Here is a 22,141-nt window from a genome sequence, read left to right as displayed (position 1 = left end):
TTCTCTCCTATGGCTCGTACGATTCGTCAGTTGATAAATAAAAATTGGGCAGAACTGGTGAACCGTGCTAATATGGGCACCAAACTGCAAGAAAAACCGTTAGTAACTTTTAGACGGGCCCGAACCATTGGTGACATGGTGGTCAAAAGTGAGTTTAGAGAGAAAATGGAAGTAGATTGGCTTACACAGATGAGACCAAAAGGTAATTTCCGGTGCCATAATTGTAATCACTGCCACCAATTTCTCCCCGGTAAATCACTCTGTCTGGGGGCCAGTTAATAGTCTTTAACCAGTTCGCATTCAGTCATTTTTCGCTTCATGCATCCGAACAATGTTCACCTCCCATTCATTAGCCTATAACTTTATTACTACTTATCACAATGAACTGATCTATATCTTGTTTTTTCCGCCACCAATTAGGCTTTCTTTGGGGGGTACATTTTACTAAGAGCCACTTTACTGTAAATGCATTTTAAAAGGAAGAATAAGAAGAAAACGGAAACAAATCATTATTTCTCACTTTTCGGCAATTATAGTTTTAAAATAATACATGCCTCCATAATTAAAACCCACGTATTGTATATGCCCATTTGTCCCGTTTATTACACCATTTAAATTATGTCCCTATCACAATGTATGGCGACAATATTTTATTTGGAAATAAAAGTGCATTTTTTCCGTTTTGCATTCATCACTATTTACAAGCTTATAATTAAAAAAAAAAAAAGAAATATTTCATCTTTACATAGATATTTAAAAAGTTTAGACCCTTAGGTAAATATTTGTGTTTTTTTTTTTTTTTTAATTGTAATGTTTTTTTTTTTTTTTTAATTAAACATTTTATGTGGGTATTTTTGGGAGGGTGGGATTGAAATTGTATTTTTTTTGTAAATATATGTGTATTTTTATTTTTATTTAACATTTAGATGTAGTTTACTTTTTGGCCACAAGATGGCAGCCATGAGTTGTTTACAGTGACGTCACTCTAAGCGTACCACGTACGCTTAGAGCGACATAGGAAGCAGAAAAAGCGTAGCTTCCGAGAGAAGCTGTCGCTTTTTCTGCGGGGGAGAGGAATCAGTGATCGGGCACCGTTGCCCGATTCACTGATTCACTGGCTAACAAACCGCCGGCTGGGAGCGCGCGTGCACGCGCGCGATCGGCCGCGTGGACGCGCAGGAGTGCACATGGCTTCCTGGACGTGAGTTTCACGTCCAGGAATGTCAAATAGTTTTTAAAGAACTTCTTCATTGCAAGTCCATGTTTGTAGTTTATGCTATACTTTGCCCTTGTATGCGTTACTATTTTGGGAAAACTATTAGACCCCTAGGAACCCGTTTTCAGGAGCATTACAATTTAATTAAAATGGGCAAGGGCGCAGGTTCGCTTAATTGCCCATGTAAGGGACATACATGGAGGCAGCCCTGATTGTCTCCGTTTCTGTGGGTTAAAAACTGTCCCCATTCCCCTAGAGGTGGGTGTAGGGACAAATGGCTACGGAGGGAAGAAGCTAGGCTTATTTCTTTGACAGATGCTTGTGGATGACTTGGTCTAAATGAACGCAATGAATGATGGTGTTTCCTTAATAAGCATTAGTGAGTCAATCCCTCATTGGGCCCTATCTGATATCCAATTTCTAAATCTCTAACTTGTTCTTCCCCTGAATTGCGTCTTTTTTCTCCCCTTGTATTCTTCTCAATTTTTTCTCCCTCATGCTGGATATGTGGCTTTTGGCCCTCACTGTTCCCTAGATCTCCTCCCGCAAACGTTTTTTCCGGGTAGATATATGTAATTCTCTGGCGGAGGTGTTTTTGTGGGATATTTGCTATATGGTCCTTGTGACCAGTTGCAATATGTGGGGCGTTTTTTTTTATATCACGCCCCTTAAAATCCCTGCTTGCTTTTCCGAATTAAATCGGACGTTATGAGAGGGGAGATTTAGGGACTTGTACTTGTTTGGAGGATTGCTTGTTTGCTTATCACAATTAAATCCCTGTATAATGAGTCTATATCTATTAATTGCTCTAATGCCCACTATGTGTTTTTATTTTTAATTTGTAATTTGTTTTAAATGTCAGCTCTTTCCTCTTCATGGTGGGTTACCCAGGCAACTGGACGCCCGCCAGTTACTCCTCTCTGATACTGCGGCCGGTCTGACGTGTATGACGCTTGGCTTCCTGATTGGTAAGCCCGAATCCCCGATGACATACTCGGAAGGGGTGGGTTTTTTTAGACGGTGGCGGCTCGGAGCGGCGTTTTCCGCGCCTTTGCTCGGCTGGGGGGAGTTCCCGATGGAGAGGTAAGACTGTCCTATTGTATTTAAGTGTGCTGGATGATGAAAGACTGTTAAACCTTTTGCCTCCGAAGAAGCAGAGCTTAGACTCTGCGAAACAGGCTGTCAGGCTTATCATCCTTTTTCTTTGATCTCTGACTGAGGATGGAATAAAGGTGGTTCTTTAATTGCAACTGGTGCCCGGAAGCTTTCTTGATCTAATGAATTTATACATTTGCAATACCAATCACTGCATACCCACCTGTTCAATGCACCTACCTAGCTACCTACATGAGCGCACGCAGTGTTATATACCACCAGTCACTGCACCTGTTCAAGGTACCTGTGTGTGTGACAGCTGCACATTTGTAATACCAATCACTGCATACCCACCCGTTCAGTGCACCTACCTACCCATCTACGCGAGCGCACACAGTGTTATATACCACCAGTCACTGCACCTGTTCACGGTACCTGTGTGTGTGACAGCTGCAAATTTGTAATACAAGTCATTGCATAATTGTTCACAGTACCTGTGCGACTGCACGCTGTGTAATATACCAGTCTGTGCATACCTGTTAACTGCACCTGTATGACAGCTGCACATTGTATTGTAATATCAGTCACTGCATACCTTTCACTGCACCTGTGTGACTGCACATTGTATTAGTCAAGTCAGTGCATACCTTTCACTTCATCCCCCCCCCCCCCCCCGATATATATGAACAAAACAGGTAGAGGCAGAGGCAGACCCAGAGGCAGGCCACCCGGCAGGTTTGTTCAAGATCGTGCTGACATGATTTCATGCAGCCCTGGACCAAAGTACAGTGCTCAGAATAAGGCACGTCCCATCAACTCCCAAGATTGTCAGGACGTGGTTGACTATTTAACCAGAACACCTCATCTTCCGCAGCCACCAGCACTACTACAAGCACCATATCCGCTGCATTTGACACTTCACAGGAATTATTTGGTGGGGAATTAACTGATTCACAGCCATTATTGTTACAACAAGATGAAGGCACTAAGCACGTTACACCACCTCATATGTCTGAGTTAGGTGACACTATGGACGTAACGTGTGAGGAGGAGGATAATGAAGTACCTGCTGTTGGTGCAGTTTATGAGGTGGCTGAGGCAAGCAAAGCTGGGGAGGAGGATTATGATGATTATGATGATACGGATGCCACGTGGGATCCTTAGAGATAAGATTACCAAGGGGGCAGTTCAGAGGGGGAGTCAGAGAGGAGTAGGAGGAGACGAGTTGCTGAAAGAAGCAGGGGGAGCTTGTCTTCAGAAACAGCTGGTGGCAGTGTCCGGCGCCATGTATCGCCACCTATGGACAGCCAGCCAACATGCCCTTTAATGTCAGCTGCTGATGCCACCATAGTGCCATCACCCCAGGGGGGCTCAGCGGTTTGGAAATTTTTTAGTGTGTCTGCCTTAGATCAGAGCAATGCCATTTGTTCTCTCTGCCACCAAAAATTGAGCCGTGGAAAGGCCAACAGCTGCGTAGGGACAAGTGCCTTACGAAGGCACCTGGATAAAAGGCACAAACTGCAATGGGAAGAGCACCAAATGAAAAGCAGCACACAAAAGCCAAGCAACCCTCCTTCTCCTCTTCCTCCTTTAGGTGCATCATCTTCAGACGCTTTCTCCCTTGCACCTTCACAATCACAGCCACCCTCCTCCACTCCACCTCTCACCTTAAGCGGTTCCTGCTCCTCTGCACACAGCAGCAGTCAGGTGTCTGTGAGGGGAATCTTTGAGCTGAAGAAGCCAATGTCTGCCAGTCACCCCCTTGACAACTGGCTTGGTGGTACTGTGAGCTTGACAACTGGCTTGGCGGTACTGTGAGCTCGCCAGCTGTTACCATACCAGCTTGTGGACTCTGAGGCCTTCCAAAAATGTGTGGCCATTGGGACACCACAGTGGAAGATACCAGGTAGCAATTATTTCTCCAAAAAGGTGATACCCAAACTGTACCATAAAGTTGAAACGCAAGTGGTGTCATCTCTGGCGCACAGCGTTGGGTCAAGGGTCCATCTGACCATGGATGCCTGGTGACCACTGGCAAGCAGAGAGTACGTGGCTGTGCAGCGGACCTACTTGTGACACCTCCATGGCTTGCAGACAGGCTTGCTGCCACCTCCTCTCCTCCTGCTTTATCCTCTTCGCTGTCATCCTCCTTGGCTGAGTGGCAGTTCAACTCTACTGGTGCTGCGATCTCCTCTCCAGCTACACAGCCCCAGCTCCCCAGGGCCTATGCTGCATGCCAGGTGCGACGGTGTCATGCCATCTTAGACATGTCTTGCCTCAAAGCGAAGAGTCACACTGGAGCAGCTCTCCTGGCTGCTCCTAACAAACAGGTGGATAAGTGGCTGACCCCGCACCAACTGGAGATTTGTAACGTGGTGTGTGACAACGGCAGCAATCTCATTTCGGCTTTGAATTTGGGAAAATTGACACATGTACTCTGCATGGCACATGTGCTGAATCTCATAATTCAGAGATTTGTGTCTAAGTACCCAGCCTTACAGGACGTCCTGAAGCTGTCCTGGAAGGTGTGTGGGCATTTCAGGCGGTCTTACGCGGCCATGGTACGCTTTGCCGATGTTCAGCGGAGAAACAACTTGCCGGTGAGAAACTTGATTTGCGATAGCCTGGCTCACTGGAATTCGACCTTCCTGATGTTCAACTGCATGCTACAACAGGAGAAAGCCGTCAAACAGTATCTCTACAACTACAGTCACAGGACATGCTCTGGGGAGATGGGGATGCTCTGGCCAAAGTAGTGGACACTCATGCAAAATGCCTGCAGGCTCATGCGGCCATTTGAGGAGGTGACAAGCCTGGTGAGTCGCACTGAAGGCGCTATCAGTGACTTGTTACCATATGCTTTCTTCCTTTAGCGTGCCATGCGTAGAGAGGTGAATCAAGCTGTGGAGGAGCATAAACAGGAAAAGGAGCAAGCGTTGTGGGATCAATTTTCATCAGAACCAGATGTTTCCTCAACACCTGCGGCAGAACAGAGGGGGAGGAGGAAGAGTCGTGTGGGGAAGAGGCGTCAGATGATGAGGAAGGTGTTTTTTTGGGGGGGAGGAGGAGGAGGCAGAAGAACAACCACAGCAGGTGTCGCAGGCGGCTTGTGCTGCTTAACTATCCCGTGGTATTGTTTGTGGCTGGGGAGGAGGAGGACTTACCTGACGTCACTGAGTAAGAGCAAGAGATGGATAGTACTTCTGGATCCAACTTTGTGCAGATGGCGTCTTTCATGCTGTCCAGCCTGTTGAGGGACCCCCGTATAAAAAAACTCAAGGGGAATGAGCTATAATGGGTGGCCATGCTACTAGACCCTCGGTATATGCACAAAGTGGAGGACATGTTACCAACTCACCAGAAGGCAGAAAGGATGCAGCACATGCAGAACAAGCTGGCAACTATGCTTTACAATGCGTTTAAGGGTGATGTCACAGCACAACGCAATAAAGGTACCACTGCCAGTAATCCTCCTCCCATGTCCACGCAGGCAAGGAAAGGATGCTCCAGCGATCTCATGGTGATGTCAGACATGTGGACATTCTTTAGTCCAACGCCTCGACTTAGCGCTTCCAGATTCACCCTCCACCAATGCCTGGACCGGCAGGTAGCCGAATACCTGGCCTTAAGTGTGGATGTAGACACTGTGAGCCGCGATGAACCCTTGGACTACTGGGTGTGCAGGCTTGACCTGTGGCCAGAGCTGTCCCAATTTGCCATCCAACTTCTGTCTTGCCCTGCCTCAAGTGTCCTGTCAGAAAGGACCTTCAGCGCAGCTGGAGGCATTGTCATCGAGAAGAGAAGTCGCCTAAGTCAAAAAAGTGTTCAGTACCTCACCTTTATCAAAATGAATGAAGCATGGATCCCGGAGGGCTACTGCCCGCCTGAAGACTAAGTCAGTCTCCACACACAGCATCTCTGCCTGCACTCCGTTTGACTGCCTGCCCCAAGACTAAGTCGCTCCCCACACAGCATCTCTGCCTGCAGGCCGCTTGATTGCCTTCTCCACCACCCCCAACAGGGTCCAGGACTCCAGGGGGATTCCTGAATTTTTAAGGCCACTGCTAGCAGCAGCCGCTATAATAATTTTTCTGGTGCGTGTACATGCCTGCCTAATTTTTCTGGCTGCACTGCGGGCGACTGCAACAACAAAACAAAAGGCATGTGCATGTGCCGATTCCCCTTCGTGATCGTTACCTCGCCGCAGTGAAGGGGCTTGAGTATCACAATAAAGCAATGACCACCGGCTATATGAGTATCTCGGGGGGGGGGCACACCCACGATAATAAGGACGTTGCTTCATTGTGGACAGACCAAATTCGATCAGCTGGACAGTCACTGTTGTTCTGTCATTGAGCTACCTCAGCCCGGCGACCGTATGGGCTTGAAAACCGCCACTGCCTGCACTCTCGCCATGGTGCGCACCAGTCCAGCATGGCCGTCACTACACAAACAGCTGTTTGCGGTGCGTTACACAGTGAGTTTGGTCTGTAAGTGTGAAGCAGTACTCTAATTACACCCCTGATTGATGTATACACATGCAAGATGTTTTAAAGCACTTTAGGCCTCCAATTTAGCATACAATGTGATTTCTGCCCTTAAAACGCTGCTGTGCGTCAAATCCAGATTTTTCCCCAGGGACTTTTGGCATGTATCCCACTCCGCCATGCCCCCTCCAGGTTTTAGACCCCTTGAAACCTCTTTTCCATCACTTTTCTGGCCAGCATAAATGTTTGTAGTTTTCAAAGTTCGCCTTCCCATTGAAGTCTATAGCAGTTGGCAAAGGTTCGCGATCGAGGTTCACGAACCAAAAATCGGAGGTTCGAGCCATCTCTAGCAACAATGACTGAATGGATTTGAATGAAATTTGGCACACACAAAGTACATTACCTGGAATAACATATAGGATACTTTTTATCCTCCCAACCAAAAAGTGGGCAGAGACAAATATACATTTCTCTGGGAAAATGTAAACTGCAGCCATTCTTACATTGTTAATGGTAGGGTTGATGGCTGAGGGATTGTTCCCCGATCCCCTATAGGTGACAATTATCATATGTGTGTATTAAGCCTAAGAGTAAAAATCGTTCCATAAGCAGCTGATGTTCCTTTACACCTTTGAAATGTCCTTGGGATAAAAAAGGTCACTTGAGAAGTCTTAATGTTGATGGTTGATGTATTTATAGTGCATATAAATTAAATCACTTATAACTCTTCTTCATTCCATGATAAAGAAAGGTCATTTGAAGAAAGACCATGCACTGATTTAGTTATCTTACTGGCATAGAGCACTGAAAATGAACGAAGTTGGAAGACATACATTTAAAAATAAATAAATAAAAAAACACTGCTATACTTTTGTATGAGTTTCCAACTGTGCAAAAATGCTTCCCAGCAAAAATATAACATATTTATTTATAAGGACAAACAAATTACTGTATACTTTTGGGTGCCAATGAAAATACAATCAGTCTGAGCACTGAACAACCTAAAAAGAAAAGAAAAGTGAAACAATTTACTCTTTAGACTTGGAAAATGGTAGGTCTGAGGAATAGCAGTGGTCTAGCATTCGGCAAGGGGTCATATGCCCATGTGCGTTTGTGTAAACAGGAAGTTCTATGAAGCACTTAGTGATCGGAGACCTCCGGCCAGAAGGAGGTATGTGCTCAGCTTGCCTGCCGCCGCTGCTGCCACGAGCACCACCAATGTTTGCTTGCAGGAGGGGAGCGCTGAGAGGAGTGCCCGAAGTGAGGGAATGGGGGGGATTTCCCCCCTCCCCACCGATCTGCGGCCACAGCTCTCCTCTTATGCTGCGACCCCTCCTGCCCCCAAAAAGTCCCTGAGCGGGCCCTGGAGGGGGGGGGCTGTAATTTTTTTTTTGCAGGGAGGCCCGGGGCTTTCTAGGTACGCCCCTGCACACAATGATAGCTATTTTGTGGGAAGCTCAACTATCTGACACTTACCAAACACAGTTCTTGCAGGAACCGACTCTCTGTTGAGCCAGAAAGACACTTGGGACAGTATAACTGTCATGATGCAGGGGAGATAGGTTTGAATCACAAAATATCCAATTTTTCTTTTCAAATGAAAGTGAGTTGTCATGACGATATATTCACCTACAAAAAAAGAAAAAGAAAAAGAAAAAGTTATTCGTTTTGGTAATAGAAAATAATAACCCTATGCTTTATACAAAATAATGTGTGCAGGGGTCTAACAATTATCCCCATGACCCTCACCATCACTGGTGGGCCTAGGGGCTGGGGCACAGGTGTAGCTATAGGGGGGCAAGGGGGGACATATGTCCCCAGGTGAACCACTGCATGATAAGTGGCTCTCTGGCTGCCCTAAGTGCCTCCGCTTCTCTCCCCACACTGCAGAGGAGTGTGGCAATGTTAACAACAGCTGAAGACTCACTGGCTCCGATGATGTCATCTCTCCTCTTCAGCGTGCCCAGCGATCTCTCCTTGGTAACCGCAGCATCATGTGACAAGGGATGCTGCTGTAACCAGAGGAGAGATGACACCATCCCTGGAATCCCTGGAACACTGGAACAAAATCTTCTGTTGTTACATCTGGCTATGTGAAGGAGGGCATATTTGGCTATCTAAATGGGGAGGGGGGACACATCTGGCTGTCTGAAAAGAGGTAAGGGGGGCACATCTGGTTGTCTAAAAGGGGGAACATCTGGTTATCAAAAGTGTGCACACTGGCTATCTAAAGGGGGGGGGGGACATCTGGATATCTATAGGAGGCACAGTTGCTACAGTGGGTTGCAAAAGTATTCAGCCCCCTTGAAGTTTTCCACATTTTGTCACATTACTGCCACAAACATGCATCAATTTTATTGGAATTCCACATGAAAGACCAATACAAAGTGGTGTACGCGTGAGAAGTGGATCAAAAATCATACATTATTCCAAACATTTTTTACAAATAAATAACTGCAAAGTGGGGTGTGCGTAATTATTCAGCCCCCCTGAGTCAATACTTTGTAGAACCACCTTTTGCTGCAATTACAGCTGCCAGTCTATTAGGGTATGTCTCTACCAGCTTTGCACATCTAGAGACTGAAATCCTTGCCCATTCTACTTTACAAAACAGCTCCAGCTCAGTCAGATTAGATGGACAGCCTTTGTGAGCAGCAGTTTTCAGATCTTGACACAGATCCTTGATTGGATTTAGATCTAGACTTTGACTGGGCCATTCTAACACATAGATATGTTTTGTTTTAAACCATTGCATTGTTGCCCTGGCTTTATGTTTAGGGGCATTGTCCTGCTGGAAGGTGAACCTCCGCCCCAGTCTCAAGTCTTTTGCAGTCTCCAAGAGGTTTTCTTCCAAGTTTGCCCTGTATTTGGCTCCATCCTTCTTCCCATCAACTCTAGAAGAGAAGAGAAGCACCCCCAGAGCATGATACTGCCACCACCATATTTGACAGTGGGGATGGTGTGTTCAGAGTGATGTGCAGTGTTAGTTTTCTGCCACACATAGCGTTTTGCATTTTGGCCAAAAAGTTCCATTTTGGTCTCATCTGACCAGAGCACCTTCTTCCACATGGTTGCTGTGTCCCCCACATGGCTTGTGGCAAACTAAATGGCCCATAGTGACTCCGGACGAGCTGCAGAGATCTATAGCTCAGGTGGGAGACTCTGTCCATAGGACAACTATTAGTCATGCACTGTACAAAGTTGGCCTTTATGGAAGAGTGGCAAGAAGAAAGGCATTGTTAACAGAAAGCATAAGAAGTCCCTTCTTATGCTTTCTGTTAACAATGCCTTTCTTCTTGCCACTCTTCCATAAAGGCCAACTTTGTACAGTGCATGACTAATAGTTGTCCTATGGACAGAGTCTCCCACCTGAGCTATAGATCTCTGCAGCTCGTCCGGAGTCACCATGGGCCTCTTGACTGCATCTATGATCAGCGCTCTCCTTGTTCGGCCTGTGAGTTTAGGTGGATGGCCTTGTCTTGGTAGGTTTACAGTTGTGCCATACTCCTTCCATTTCTGAATGATCGCTTGAACAGTGCTCTGTGGGATGTTCAAGGCTTTGGAAATCTTTTTGTAGCCTAAGCCTGCTTTAAATTTCTCAATAACTTGATCCCTGACATGTCTTGGACCTGTCTTGTGTGTTCTTTGGACTTCACGGTGTTGTTGCTCCCAATATTCTCTGAGACAACTTCCGAGGCCCTCACAGAGCAGCTGTATTTGTACTGACATTAGAATACACACAGGTGCACTCTATTTAGTCATTAGCACTCATCAGGCAACGTCTATAGGCAACTGACTGCACTCAGATCAAAGGGGGCTGAATAATTATGCACACCCCACTTTGCAGTTATTTATTTGTAAAAAATGTTTGGAATCATGTATGATTTACGTTCCACTTCTCTCCTGTACACCACTTTGTATTGGTCTTTCATGTGGAATTCCAATAAAATTGATTTATGTTTGTGGCAGTAATGACAAAATGTGGAAAACTTCAAGGGGGCCGAATACTTTTGCAACCCACTGTATTTTAACAGGGAAGAAGGCAAGGGGGGAGGGTGCAACAACTGTTTTTTTGCACTTGGGGGGGGGGGGGGCAATCACCTTAAAGCTCTAGTCTCTGCAAGTCATGTGACATGCATCGAGAGCCATATCGTGGTTGGCTGTAAGGCATGGCGTGAGCTGGGGGTAAAGAGGACCTGTCCTGCCACCAAAAGCAGGTAATGTATAATGCTCTATGTCGCTCTGCATTAATTACGTTCAGGACCTAGCGCCCTGTGATAAGGGTTAGCTGAATACTGGAAGGGGGGGGGGGGATTTGTGTGGGGGTGGCCAACAGATCTCTGCAGGGGGACCAACACTCTGTAGTTATGCCCCTGACTGTATGGTTGGTTGCTAATTACTACTAATGGCCAAATATCTCCTAATATGACCATTTCCACTAATTCATAACTCCGGCAATCAAAAGCAGCAGCTGCCAAACAATTAGTGGACAGCTGACTGATTAAAACCAGCAAAACCAGCAGCTACGCTATTGGTTTGCATCAATTGCCTCTTTGGGTTAGTGGTGATTTACAGGAGAATTTTTGCTCATTCTTTCCATGATGATTATTTGTCATAAAACCAGTAGAGTCTATCAGATCTATAAAGCCATAGGGTGAATACACATTGTTCATGTACTTTGCAGACACAAGGTTATTTATTTGGCATTAAAATGTATATGAAAAGAAAAAGAAAGCTGTTATAGAATAATCATGCAGCACTGTTAAAGTTTTCCTTTCATGGAGTTTTAAATGTAGTTCTTGATTAATAATGCTATACAAATTAGTATTCACCAGTGGTGGGCCTAAATTTCGCATAATTTTGTGCCGACTTTAGTGGTTAATAGCAAAGCCTTTATACATGCTATTGCTACGAAAATTGCAAGCTATGTTAAACAGAATAGTGGGTATAAGTCACAAAAATAATTTTTCAAAAAGACCTTGTAGTTTCTAAGAAACTCGATTTTAAAAATTCAAACAAAAATGTTTTTTAAACTCATTTTTCTTAGCTTAAAAACATTTTTACTTGCATTTTTACAATTGAGTTTCTCAGAAAAGGTCTTTTTGCAAAACTCTTTTTTCAACTTGTACCCACTTTTCTCCTTAAAGGGGAACTTCAGCCTAAACAAACATACTGTCATTAAGTTACATTAGTTTTGTTAATTAGAATAGATAGGTAATATAATCTCTTACCCACCCCGTTTTAAAAGAACAGGCAAATGTTTGTGATTCATGGGGGCTGCCATCTTTGTCATGGGGGCAGCCATCTTTTTGGTTGAAAGGAGGTGACAGGGAGCATAAGATACCATTCCAACTGACCTGTGTCCTGATAACCCCTCCCAGCTGCACACGCTAGGCTTCAAATGTCAAATTCAAAATGTAAAAAAAAATTGCACCAAAACAGCAGAAAGAGAACAACAACATCAGAAATCCCATCATGCTTTGCACAGCATCGGGGGAAAAATGCCCGAGCAGTTTTCTTCTGTGCAGCTAAAAATGAGGCTTGAATAAGAGAAACAAAGTTCTGATGCTGTGAAACTGTTAAAGAAACACCAAGCCTTTTCAGTGCCGCTGAGTCAATTTTTAGTCTGGAGGTTCACTTTAACATATGTAGCAATTTTGTGAAATTGTATGCAAAATTACGAATGACTACACAAAATCAATTGAATTTGCAAATCGTAATTATGTATAAGCGTAATTGTGAACATTTATGGGAAATTTAGCAAGATCATAATTTGTTGATTACAATCCTCACTAGTATTCACCTTGCCACTTCACAGAGGCTTCATAAACCATAAAATACCTGTGAGCTCCCATGCACCCTGTTTTCATCAGCTTAGTTAGTTAACGCTAGGCTAACTACATGATTTAAAAAAAAAATTCCAAAAATAGTGCTTGATCTTAACCACTTGAGGACCCACCCTTTACCCCCCTTAAGGACCAGCGCTGTTTGTTGTGATCTGTGCTGGGTGGGCTCTGCAGCCCCCAGCACAGATCAGGGTGCACGCAGAGCGATCAGATCGCCCCCCCTTTTTCCCCCCTATGGGGATGATGTGCAGGGAGGGTCTGATCGCTCCTGCGTGCAGGCATGTTGCGGGGGGGGCACCTCAAAGCCCCCCTCCGCGGCGACATTCTCCCCCTCCCTCTCCTACCTCCCTTCCCCGGAGATCCGGGCTGCACAGGACGCTATCCGTCCTGTGCAGCCAGTGACAGGACGTCCCCTGTCACATGGCGGCGATCCCCGGCTGCTAATTGGCCGGGGATCGCCGATCTGCCTTACGGTGCCGCTGCGCAGCAGCGCCGTACAATGTAAACAAAGCGGATTATTTCCGCTTGTGTTTACACTTAGCCTGCGAGCCGCCATCGGCGGCCCGCAGGCTATTCACGGAGCCCCCTGCCGTGAATTGACAGGAAGCAGCCGCTCACGCGAGCGGCTGCTTCCTGATTAATCAGCCTGCAGCTGGCGACGCAGTACTGCGTCGCTGGTCCTGCAACTGCCACTTTGCCGACGCACGGTATAAGCGTGCGGTCGGCAAGTGGTTAATAGAACGCCAGGGTGGTTAAGCAACAGCATAATAACTTTTAAATAAAAACATTTCTTTGATACAGCTGATACTGAAATCCTGCAATAAATCTGCAGTGTGTTTATTTCCTGCTTTCATGAAAGCCGACATAGGGTTAACACCCTGTGTTTACAAATTAGCTGATCTGCCAAGGCAACCAGCTGACACAGCTGAGGGATCAAATTACAGTTGTGATTGGTCACAGATGAGGGGGAATGAAGGCTAAACTCTCTAAATACAACAGGGTGCTTTCTCTATGTTTTCCTTGTGTCCTGTGCAAGAGTTCAGGTCCACTTTAACCGTACAAAATGGTTACTGCAACAGAAATCAATGGGAGTGCTAATCCTGATTACTCATCATGCAAATGAAGTCTTTGCTTAGAGACAGTACAAATCAGATATGAGTCATCGAGCTTTGGCATCTAGAATAAGAGGCATGTAAGGAAAAACTCTTTCTTCTAGAAAAACGGTATTCCGAAAATGTGTTTTTATACTTAGATGACAGATAAAAGAGCCTATATTTCTCTCTTACAAGAGCCTAAATTATTCCAAAAAATCATGTCTAGACATTGGCGATGGATTATGCACAGAGCATTTCAAACACATTATTCTACCTCCAGCCTGGAAGGATGACGGTATTTGGCAAGCTAAAGGGAGAAATGTGACAAAATTCCTAATGCTCTGGAAATGTATTATAGATAGATGCACATTTATTCACGTTCTAACTAGTTCGGTTAAGAAATTTTGAGAAACTGAACGGTCTTCGCAAGATAACAAAACAGTACTTAAGAAGTCATTATTTTAGAATAGACAGATATTTACATTTATCATAAATGCTGCCAATGTATAAAATCCACCGGCAGTAACTACATTTTTTAAAGTGTACCGAGACGAAGCTAAGGTACAAAATAAGATACTTATTTAAAGAGAGTGAAGCCTCAGGATCCTATTGAGGCTTCCTTTGCTTCTCTGTTGTACCCCATTGCTGAGCGCAAAGAAAGATTAGCAACAGGGCATTGTCGCTAATCACATCGGGGCCGCACAGCTCCTCTTACTATAGAATGGCCGCGCAATAGCCTACCGAGCATGTCCAAGCTATAGGAAGAGGAGCTGCGTGTCCTGGATGTGGAGGAAAACCCCTCAAAGCAATGGAGGACCACAGAGTAGCAAGAGAGGCCTCAATAGGATCATGAGGCTACCCTCTCTTAAGGCCCGTACACACGCTTGATTTGTAGGAACGACGGGTCCGTCAGACCCTCCCGCTGGGCGGGCGTTCCAGCGACAGTCCGGCGTGTGTACAGTCTGTCTGCAAACTGATAAGGCTGTTTCTGAGCGATCCGCCCAGCGGATCTGTCTGCTAAAAACCCGCCCAGCGGGAGGTGACGACGGACCTGTCGTTGCCTTTAGTACGGCGTGTGTACGAGCCTTTAAGGTATCTTAAGTAGAGCTCCTAAAAAATACTATTAAAGTGACTCCGGCACTGTTACATATATAATGCGGTGCATTTAAACACATTTGTTTAGTTTGTCTTGTCTTAAACAAAAATAAGCCATGCTGTCCTGTGTGATACAAGTGCTGCACTTCTGACAAATATATGCTTGTTTTTATAAAAACACAAATAACACAAAATGAATAAAAGCTCATACACATGTCCAACATAATGCACAACCAACCGCACAACATGAACAGCACACAACAAGTTGTTTATGCAAAAAGTACGTACACACACACCAACCAACTAAACAGGTTCGCTTTAAAGCATAACCTGTTCTTGGATATGAGTTCATTTTTTATGATAAGAAGAGGTAACAGAAATTACACATTTTATATCATATTCGTTGCATGGAATATACCTCATTATATGAACACAGAAATAAAATAACCGACCTCTCTTTTTTTCGATTGAATTAATCAGATTACTCCTAAGAGAACACCTTTAAAGAAATACTAGTTGAGAGCACTCCATTCTGTCCTTTTATCTGTCATCACAGGGTGTAAATATTGGGCAAGCTACATTCCATTAGTACGTACATTGCTGAAAGATTTGCTGCTGCTAAGTGAGCAGGAATGCTGAATCCATTTCTTGCACCATCTCAGCCTTGCACAGTAATTCTGGGTAATTGCAAAGAATTCGCCTAGGCCGCAGAGTGGAAGTCTTTCAGCAAGTCTAGAAGTACTGAGTGGTAAGTAGGCTGTAAGTAACACTTTAATCTTTTAAAGAGGTTCAGGCCTACTTCAGATAATTTTGTGATTCTAGGCACTGTCCAGCATCAGCAAAAACTTCCTTTTACTTGAGTATAAATAAACCCAAACTGTTGAAAACACTTTGTTTTTTTTTACCCGCACAAGAAAGTGGCAGACTAAAATTATCTGATGACCCCTGATGACGGTACAGTGCCAAAACCGGTAGGGAAGAGAGACTGGGCATTATCTCTTATTGTGCTACATGCGTACTGGTGGTACACTCAAGGCGAATACTGTATTTGTTGCTGGGCCCTTGTCATAGGGGCCCACAGTGTCAGCATTACACACTTTTTGTTTTTAAACTTTATTAACTGTGATTTATTGGACAGAGTGACTCATCCTTTGGTTTGTTTGTTTGTGGTGGCGGCCATCTGCTTCAAGCTGAGCATGGGTGTTTCCAAGCTACCTAATTGCAGATTTCATGATCTATTGAAAGAGCAATGAGGATATATTATTAATTCCTAATAGTGTTAAACCTGACACAGTCTTTGAATTTGCAAGGATTGTTTCAGGTGGCCGTTTTACAATAAGTGCTGTACAAATACGCTGCTCAACTACTAGTCAAGCATGTATTGCTACACTTGGAGGAGAGGGACACAAACGGAAATAGCTGTAGGATCTTCCTCTGAAGTTCCCTCAGAACATAAGGGACAAAGAGCCAGTGATCTATTTTAGAGGGTCATTGAAGAGCTACATAATGAGACACCTGTACATACTTTAGAATTCCAGCCAAAGCTATTCATAATAATCATTTTGGGGAGGGGAAATCAAAGGTGTCTACATAGGTTAATGTGTGTACATAGTCCAATGTCCATTCCATAGTCCAGGGCTTCCCAAATCCAGCCCTCAAGGGTCATATCCTTGTCAGTGTTTAGGATGGGTATAGTAGAAGTAGTAGAGTTTTTGTACCATGTTAACCATGCGTAAAAGCAAGAAATTTTAAATCAGGACAGGACAGAGACAAATAAAAAGTAAGCTTCCGGCAAATAAGCCTTCTTCAGACTTCCTGTATATTATACAATACAATAATACAATACAATAACATTTCTATAGCGCTTTTCTCCCATAGGACTCAAAGCGCTTAGGCTCTCTCAGATTCAGTAATGCTTAGGCTCTCTCAGATTCAGTAATGCTACGCAGCTGTAACATATCTTTCATGTATCCAGGGCCTAGATTATTCAGGGATTTAAATGTCAGTAGGCCGATCTTGAATAGGACCCTCCATTCTATAGGTAGCCAGTGAAGGGAATGCAGGACTGGCGTTATGTGGCAGTGACGGGGTTGGTTGGTTAGCAGTCTGGCAGCAGTATTCTGTATCAGCTGTAGGCGGTACAAGGCCTTTTTTGGAAGGCCAGTGTAGAGAGCATTGCAGTAGTCCAGTCGGGATGTGATGAAGGCGTGGACTAAGGTTGGCAGATCTTCTGGGGGTATGAGGTGCTTGATTTTTGCAATGTTCTTCAGGTGAAAATAGGATGATTTCACCACAGCAGAGATTTGAGTTCTGAAGTTTAAATCCCCATCAATTAGAACTCCCAGGCTACGCACATGATCAGAGCTGCGTAGATCCGTGTCTCCTATTCCTAGTGGTGAAGACTGCAAGTTAAGTTGTTTTGTTATCATGCTCTGCCCTCCAATCAGAAGGACTTCAGTTTTGTCTGCATTTAGTTTCAGCCAGTTGTCATTCCTCCATTGCTGTAGTTCACGTAAGCAGGCGTTTATAGTTAGAGTTGGGTCTGTCACACCAGGCTTGAAGGAAAGATATATTTGGGTGTCGTCTGCATAGCAGTGGTATGTCAGGCCATGTTTTTGGATTCGTTTTCCCAACGGTAGCATGTAAATCGTGAAAAGCAGGGGAGAGAGGATTGAGCCCTGGGGCACCCCATACTTAAGTGTTACAGGGGTGGACAGGAAGGGCCCCATAGACACTTTGTGGGTTCTGCCACTCAAGAAGGATTGGAACCACTGAAGTACTATGCCATCAATGCCGCAGTATTCCTGTAGCCTGTTTATCAAGATGTCATGCAGTGGTGCTCACCGCCAGGTCGTGATCACGCTTACGCGTGGATTCACGACCATTTTGACGCATTCCGCCTCGGACACGCTAAGCCGTGAATAGATTTTCAACCACGAAAATCTACTTCGGCTTCGCGTGAATGCGGACAGAAATCCGCATTCACGCTCGTGAAACCCGGGGCTGAAGTCGTGGTTTGCGGAAATGCGTCAAACTATGCGGAAGTGACACATTGCAGGCCAATCAGAGTGCCCCAGCCAGGCCCTAGCAACCAATCACAGGAGGTGAGCTATGCCCTCCCCTCCTGAATATAAAGCGGCGGCCATGATGGAAAAGCTCTGTCCTTGCTACTAGACTGTGGTGCTGAGAGGATTATCTCCAGGCCATTGTTGTTTGAGCAAGTGCATTTATTGTGTTAAAAACAAAGCGTTTTTTTTGCTAACACTGCTCTTATACTGTACACAGTTAGCTAGTCAGTGAGTGATTGCTGTAGTTAGTTGTAGTCAGTGTAGTGTAGTGGGAGTGTGGGAGTCTAGTGATTATTTAACTGTGTGTAGTGCTGTGCAGGCAGGTTCAGTGCTGCAGTGTAGTGGGAGTAGGGATTATCTGTGTGTAGAGTGCAGGCAGGCAGGTTAGTGCAGCTGCAGTGTTCACTTGTATATTCCAGTGACAGTTATACACTTGTACTATTTGCAGGCAGCCAGTCACACCACCAGCGCCGCCACTCTCTGCCAGCGCTGTTCATTCATTCTGTCAGTGACCTTGTGCCGTGCCCAGTGCCCACTGCTCGCTCGCTCGCTGGCATATGAGCATCTCATTACACAGTGTGACATCCTTGTGTGCCCACTGCATCCTTCAGTGACCTAGTTGTATATCCAGTGCCCACTGCTGTGCCCACTGCATTCTTCAGTGACCTTGTACTGTGCCCACTGCATCCTTCAGTGACCTTGTACTGTGCCCACTGCATCCTTCAGTGACCTAGTTGTATATCAAGTGCCCACTGCTGTGCCCACTGCATTCTTCAGTGACCTTGTACTGTGGCCACTGCATCCTTCAGTGACCTTGTACTGTGCCCACTGCATCCTTCAGTGACCTTGTACTGTGCCCACTGCATCCTTCAGTGACCTAGTTGTATATCCAGTGCCCACTGCTGTGCCCACTGCATCCTTCAGTGACCTTGTACTGTGGCCACTGCATCCTTCAGTGACCTAGATGTATATCCAGTGCCCACTGCTGTGCCCACTGCATCCTTCAGTGACCTTGTACTGTGGCCACTGCATCCTTCAGTGACCTAGTTGTATATCCAGTGCCCACTGCTGTGCCCACTGCATCCTTCAGTGACCTTGTACTGTGGCCACTGCATCCTTCAGTGACCTTGTGCTGTGCCCACTGCATCCTTCAGTGACCTTGTACTGTGCCCACTGCATCCTTCAGTGACCTAGTTGTATATCCAGTGCCCACTGCTGTGCCCACTGCATCCTTCAGTGACCTTGTACTGTGGCCACTGCATCCTTCAGTGACCTAGTTGTATATCCAGTGCCCACTGCTGTGCCCACTGCATCCTTCAGTGACCTTGTACTGTGGCCACTGCATCCTTCAGTGACCTTGTGCTGTGCCCACTGCATCCTTCAGTGACCTTGTACTGTGCCCACTGCATCCAGTGATTCATTACTAGCAACATGTCTGGCAGGGTTTCGCGGGGTGAGAGGAAAGGGAGTTCAATTGCCTCAGCCACTTCTGGGACTGCTCCACGTCCAGGGAGAGGACGCCCAGCTGTACGTGGTCGTGATGCAGCAGAAAAGGGGGCAGCAAAGCCTGGGCCGAGTCAGCGGACGCCATTGTCCAAATATTTTAAAGTTTCTGGTCCCCGTGTGGTGGTTGAGCAAATGGAACCTGACGTACTCATGGACATCATGACTTCCTCCCAGACCTCTACTGTGAGCACCACTCCAAGCAGTAGCAGCAGCAGCCAACATCCCACGCTTGTTGTGACATCCACCCCAGCACCCACTGGTCAGCATCCCTCCCAGGATGACAGCGTTCTGTCCCTCAGTCCGGCATCTGGGAACCTGCTGATGCAAGAAGCACAGGACTTACTGGGGACTGATGTGGCAGAGATTGAGATCGGGCCACAATCACAAGCGTTGTTGAGTTCTGGTGATGAAGAAGAGGGGTCTGTGTCTGGGGATGTAGGGACAGAAGAGGAGGCGGGGGAGTCAGAGGAAGAGCTGGATTATGATGATGCTGCTGATGATGACGTTGTGGACCCTAACTATGTGCAGCCTGCTGAGTACGTGGAAGAATGGTCAGAGCAGGATGACGAGTCACCTCGGCCTAGGCAAGGATATCGCCATATGTCAGGCAGGGGCATCGGCAGCAGTGGGCGTGGAGGAAGTAGACAGGACACTGCTTCAGCCGGCACCACCACCATGCAACCCCCGGCAACTACTACCACACATTGCTCCGCTGCACCCTCTGCTAGTGGAGGCCGGAGTAAATTAAAGTCACCAGTGTGGGATTGCTTTGAGGAATGTACTGATGACAAAAGGTATGCGGTGTGCAGGTTATGCAGCAAAAGATTGAGCCGTGGGAAAAGTCTGAGCAAGATGGGTACCTCATCCCTCCAGGGCCACCTGAGAAGCCGCCACTGTCGCGAGTATGCGGACTTTAAGAGGAAGCAGGCACTGCTGGCAGGGGTTCCTGAGAGCAGAAGGCCCACCAGCGCAGCAGCATCCTCCCTCCCTCAGGGTCGTGAATCCCCCACAGCAGCAGCAGCAGTAGTAGCACGCAAGCGCTCTTCCACCTCGGCTGCTCAGGACACAGACATTGAGGCTGGCAGCCAGTGTTCGTCTCTCTCCTCTGTCTCCCCTGCATCCCAGCGTCGTCAGACCCTGCTGAGCGACACCTTTCAGGGTCTGACCAAGCCTCTGCCTCCAAGCCACAGGCGGATCCGCAAACTAAATGGCTTGCTGGCCCGGGCCATGGCATCACAGCTGCTTCCCTACTCCCTGGTGCAGGAGGGGAGCGCCATGCGGACGCTGCTCCAATTTGGCATCCCCGAGTGGCAAGTCCCCAGTCGCCACTATTTCAGCAGGAGCGCGATCCCAGCACTCCACAAGTTTGCGGTGGAAAACGTGGCCCGTTCCCTGGACTACTCTGTGGGCAAGCGGGTCCACGTGACCATGGACTCGTGGAGTAGCAGATTTGGGACAGGTCGCTACCTGTCCTTTACGGCCCACTGGGCGACGATGATGGAAGGGAGGGAGGACAAGAGCGCATCAGCCCAGCTAGTGGTGCCCCCACGTGGGATCAGGGGGGATGCAGAAGGGTCCTGTCACGACACTCCCTCAGCACCCGGAAAGCAAGCCCGCCTCGGCAGCAGCAGCGCCAAGCCTCGGCACTGCCAAGCCCTTTTAAAATTGGTGACCCTGGGGAAGGAGAGGCTTACGGCCACCAACGTCCTGGCCGCCCTCAGGAAGCAGGAGCGGAGGTGGCTGACCCCCAGAGGCCTGGAAGTGGGGTATGTGGCAGCCGATAACGGGGCCAACCTGGTGGCAGCAGTGCAGCAGGGAAACCTCCAGCACATCCCCTGCTTGGCCCACGTGCTCAATCTTGTGGTGCAGCGCTTCTTGCGCACCTACCAGGGGATGAGCGAGCTGCTACAGGATGCCCGGGCGGTGGTACGCTTTTTCCGCCTGTCAGCCACTGCCTCTGCACTCTTGTCCACCTTACAGCAGCAGTATGGAAGGCCACAGCACCGGATGATCATCGACATGCCAGTTCGCTGGAATTCGACTCTGGCCATGTTGGAGCGGCTGTGTCAGCACAGGCTGGCTCTTAGGGCCTACATGCTAGACCCAAGTGTCCCCAGCAACCAGCAAGTCCCCATGATTACTGCCACTCAGTGGACACTGATGCAGCAAGTATGCCTGGTGCTGAGTCCCTTCCTGGAGGCAACCAAGATGGTCAGTGAGGAGCGGGCCTCTGTGTGCCAGTGGGTGCCCTTGGTTTGTCTACTGGAGCAGGCAATGGACAATTTAATTGAGCGTGGGGATGAAGCCCTGAGGCAGTTGGAAGAACAGGAGCAGATGGCAGCACAGTCCAGCTCAGAGGAGGGCTCACAGCAGGTAGTGGAAGAGTTGGAGGTCCCTAACCTGAATGAGGAGGAGGAGGAGGAGCAGGCGTTGTACGTGGATGGCGGTTTGAGGAGGACAATGACATGGCACAGGAAGAGGACAGGCATGCGTTATGGGACAATGGCGAGGACGAGGGAGATCTTGCTGGCAGGGCCCACTTGTTTCCCATGGCTGTGCACATGTTGCGCTGCCTTCGCAGGGACCCCCGGGTGATCCAGATGCGTTCAAGGGAGGACATCTGGATTACCTTGATGCTTGATCCCCGTCTGAAGGGGAAGCTGGGAGACTTAATGACGCCATCCACCACCGAGCAACGCACAAGGGAGTTGAAGGAGGCCCTTGTGCGCAGACT

At 47.0% G+C, this 22,141-nt stretch overlaps 1 protein-coding gene across 3 annotated transcripts in view; it reads right to left on the bottom strand.

Moving 5' to 3' along the window:
- GABRA1 (gamma-aminobutyric acid type A receptor subunit alpha1) overlaps positions 1-22,141 on the bottom strand; it is a 281,789-nt gene that overhangs the window by 30,612 nt on the left and 229,036 nt on the right. For all 3 annotated transcript variants that reach the window (XM_068272974.1, XM_068272975.1, XM_068272972.1), the window contains exon 8: positions 8,275-8,427. In XM_068272974.1, the coding sequence (XP_068129075.1) occupies positions 8,275-8,427 (153 nt within the window). The remainder of the gene's footprint in view (positions 1-8,274; positions 8,428-22,141) is intronic.

The sequence above is a fragment of the Hyperolius riggenbachi genome, chromosome 3 (genome assembly GCF_040937935.1).
Source record: "Hyperolius riggenbachi isolate aHypRig1 chromosome 3, aHypRig1.pri, whole genome shotgun sequence".
Classification (NCBI taxonomy): Eukaryota; Metazoa; Chordata; class Amphibia; order Anura; family Hyperoliidae; genus Hyperolius; species Hyperolius riggenbachi.
This window is presented reverse-complemented; position numbering and strand designations above follow the sequence as displayed.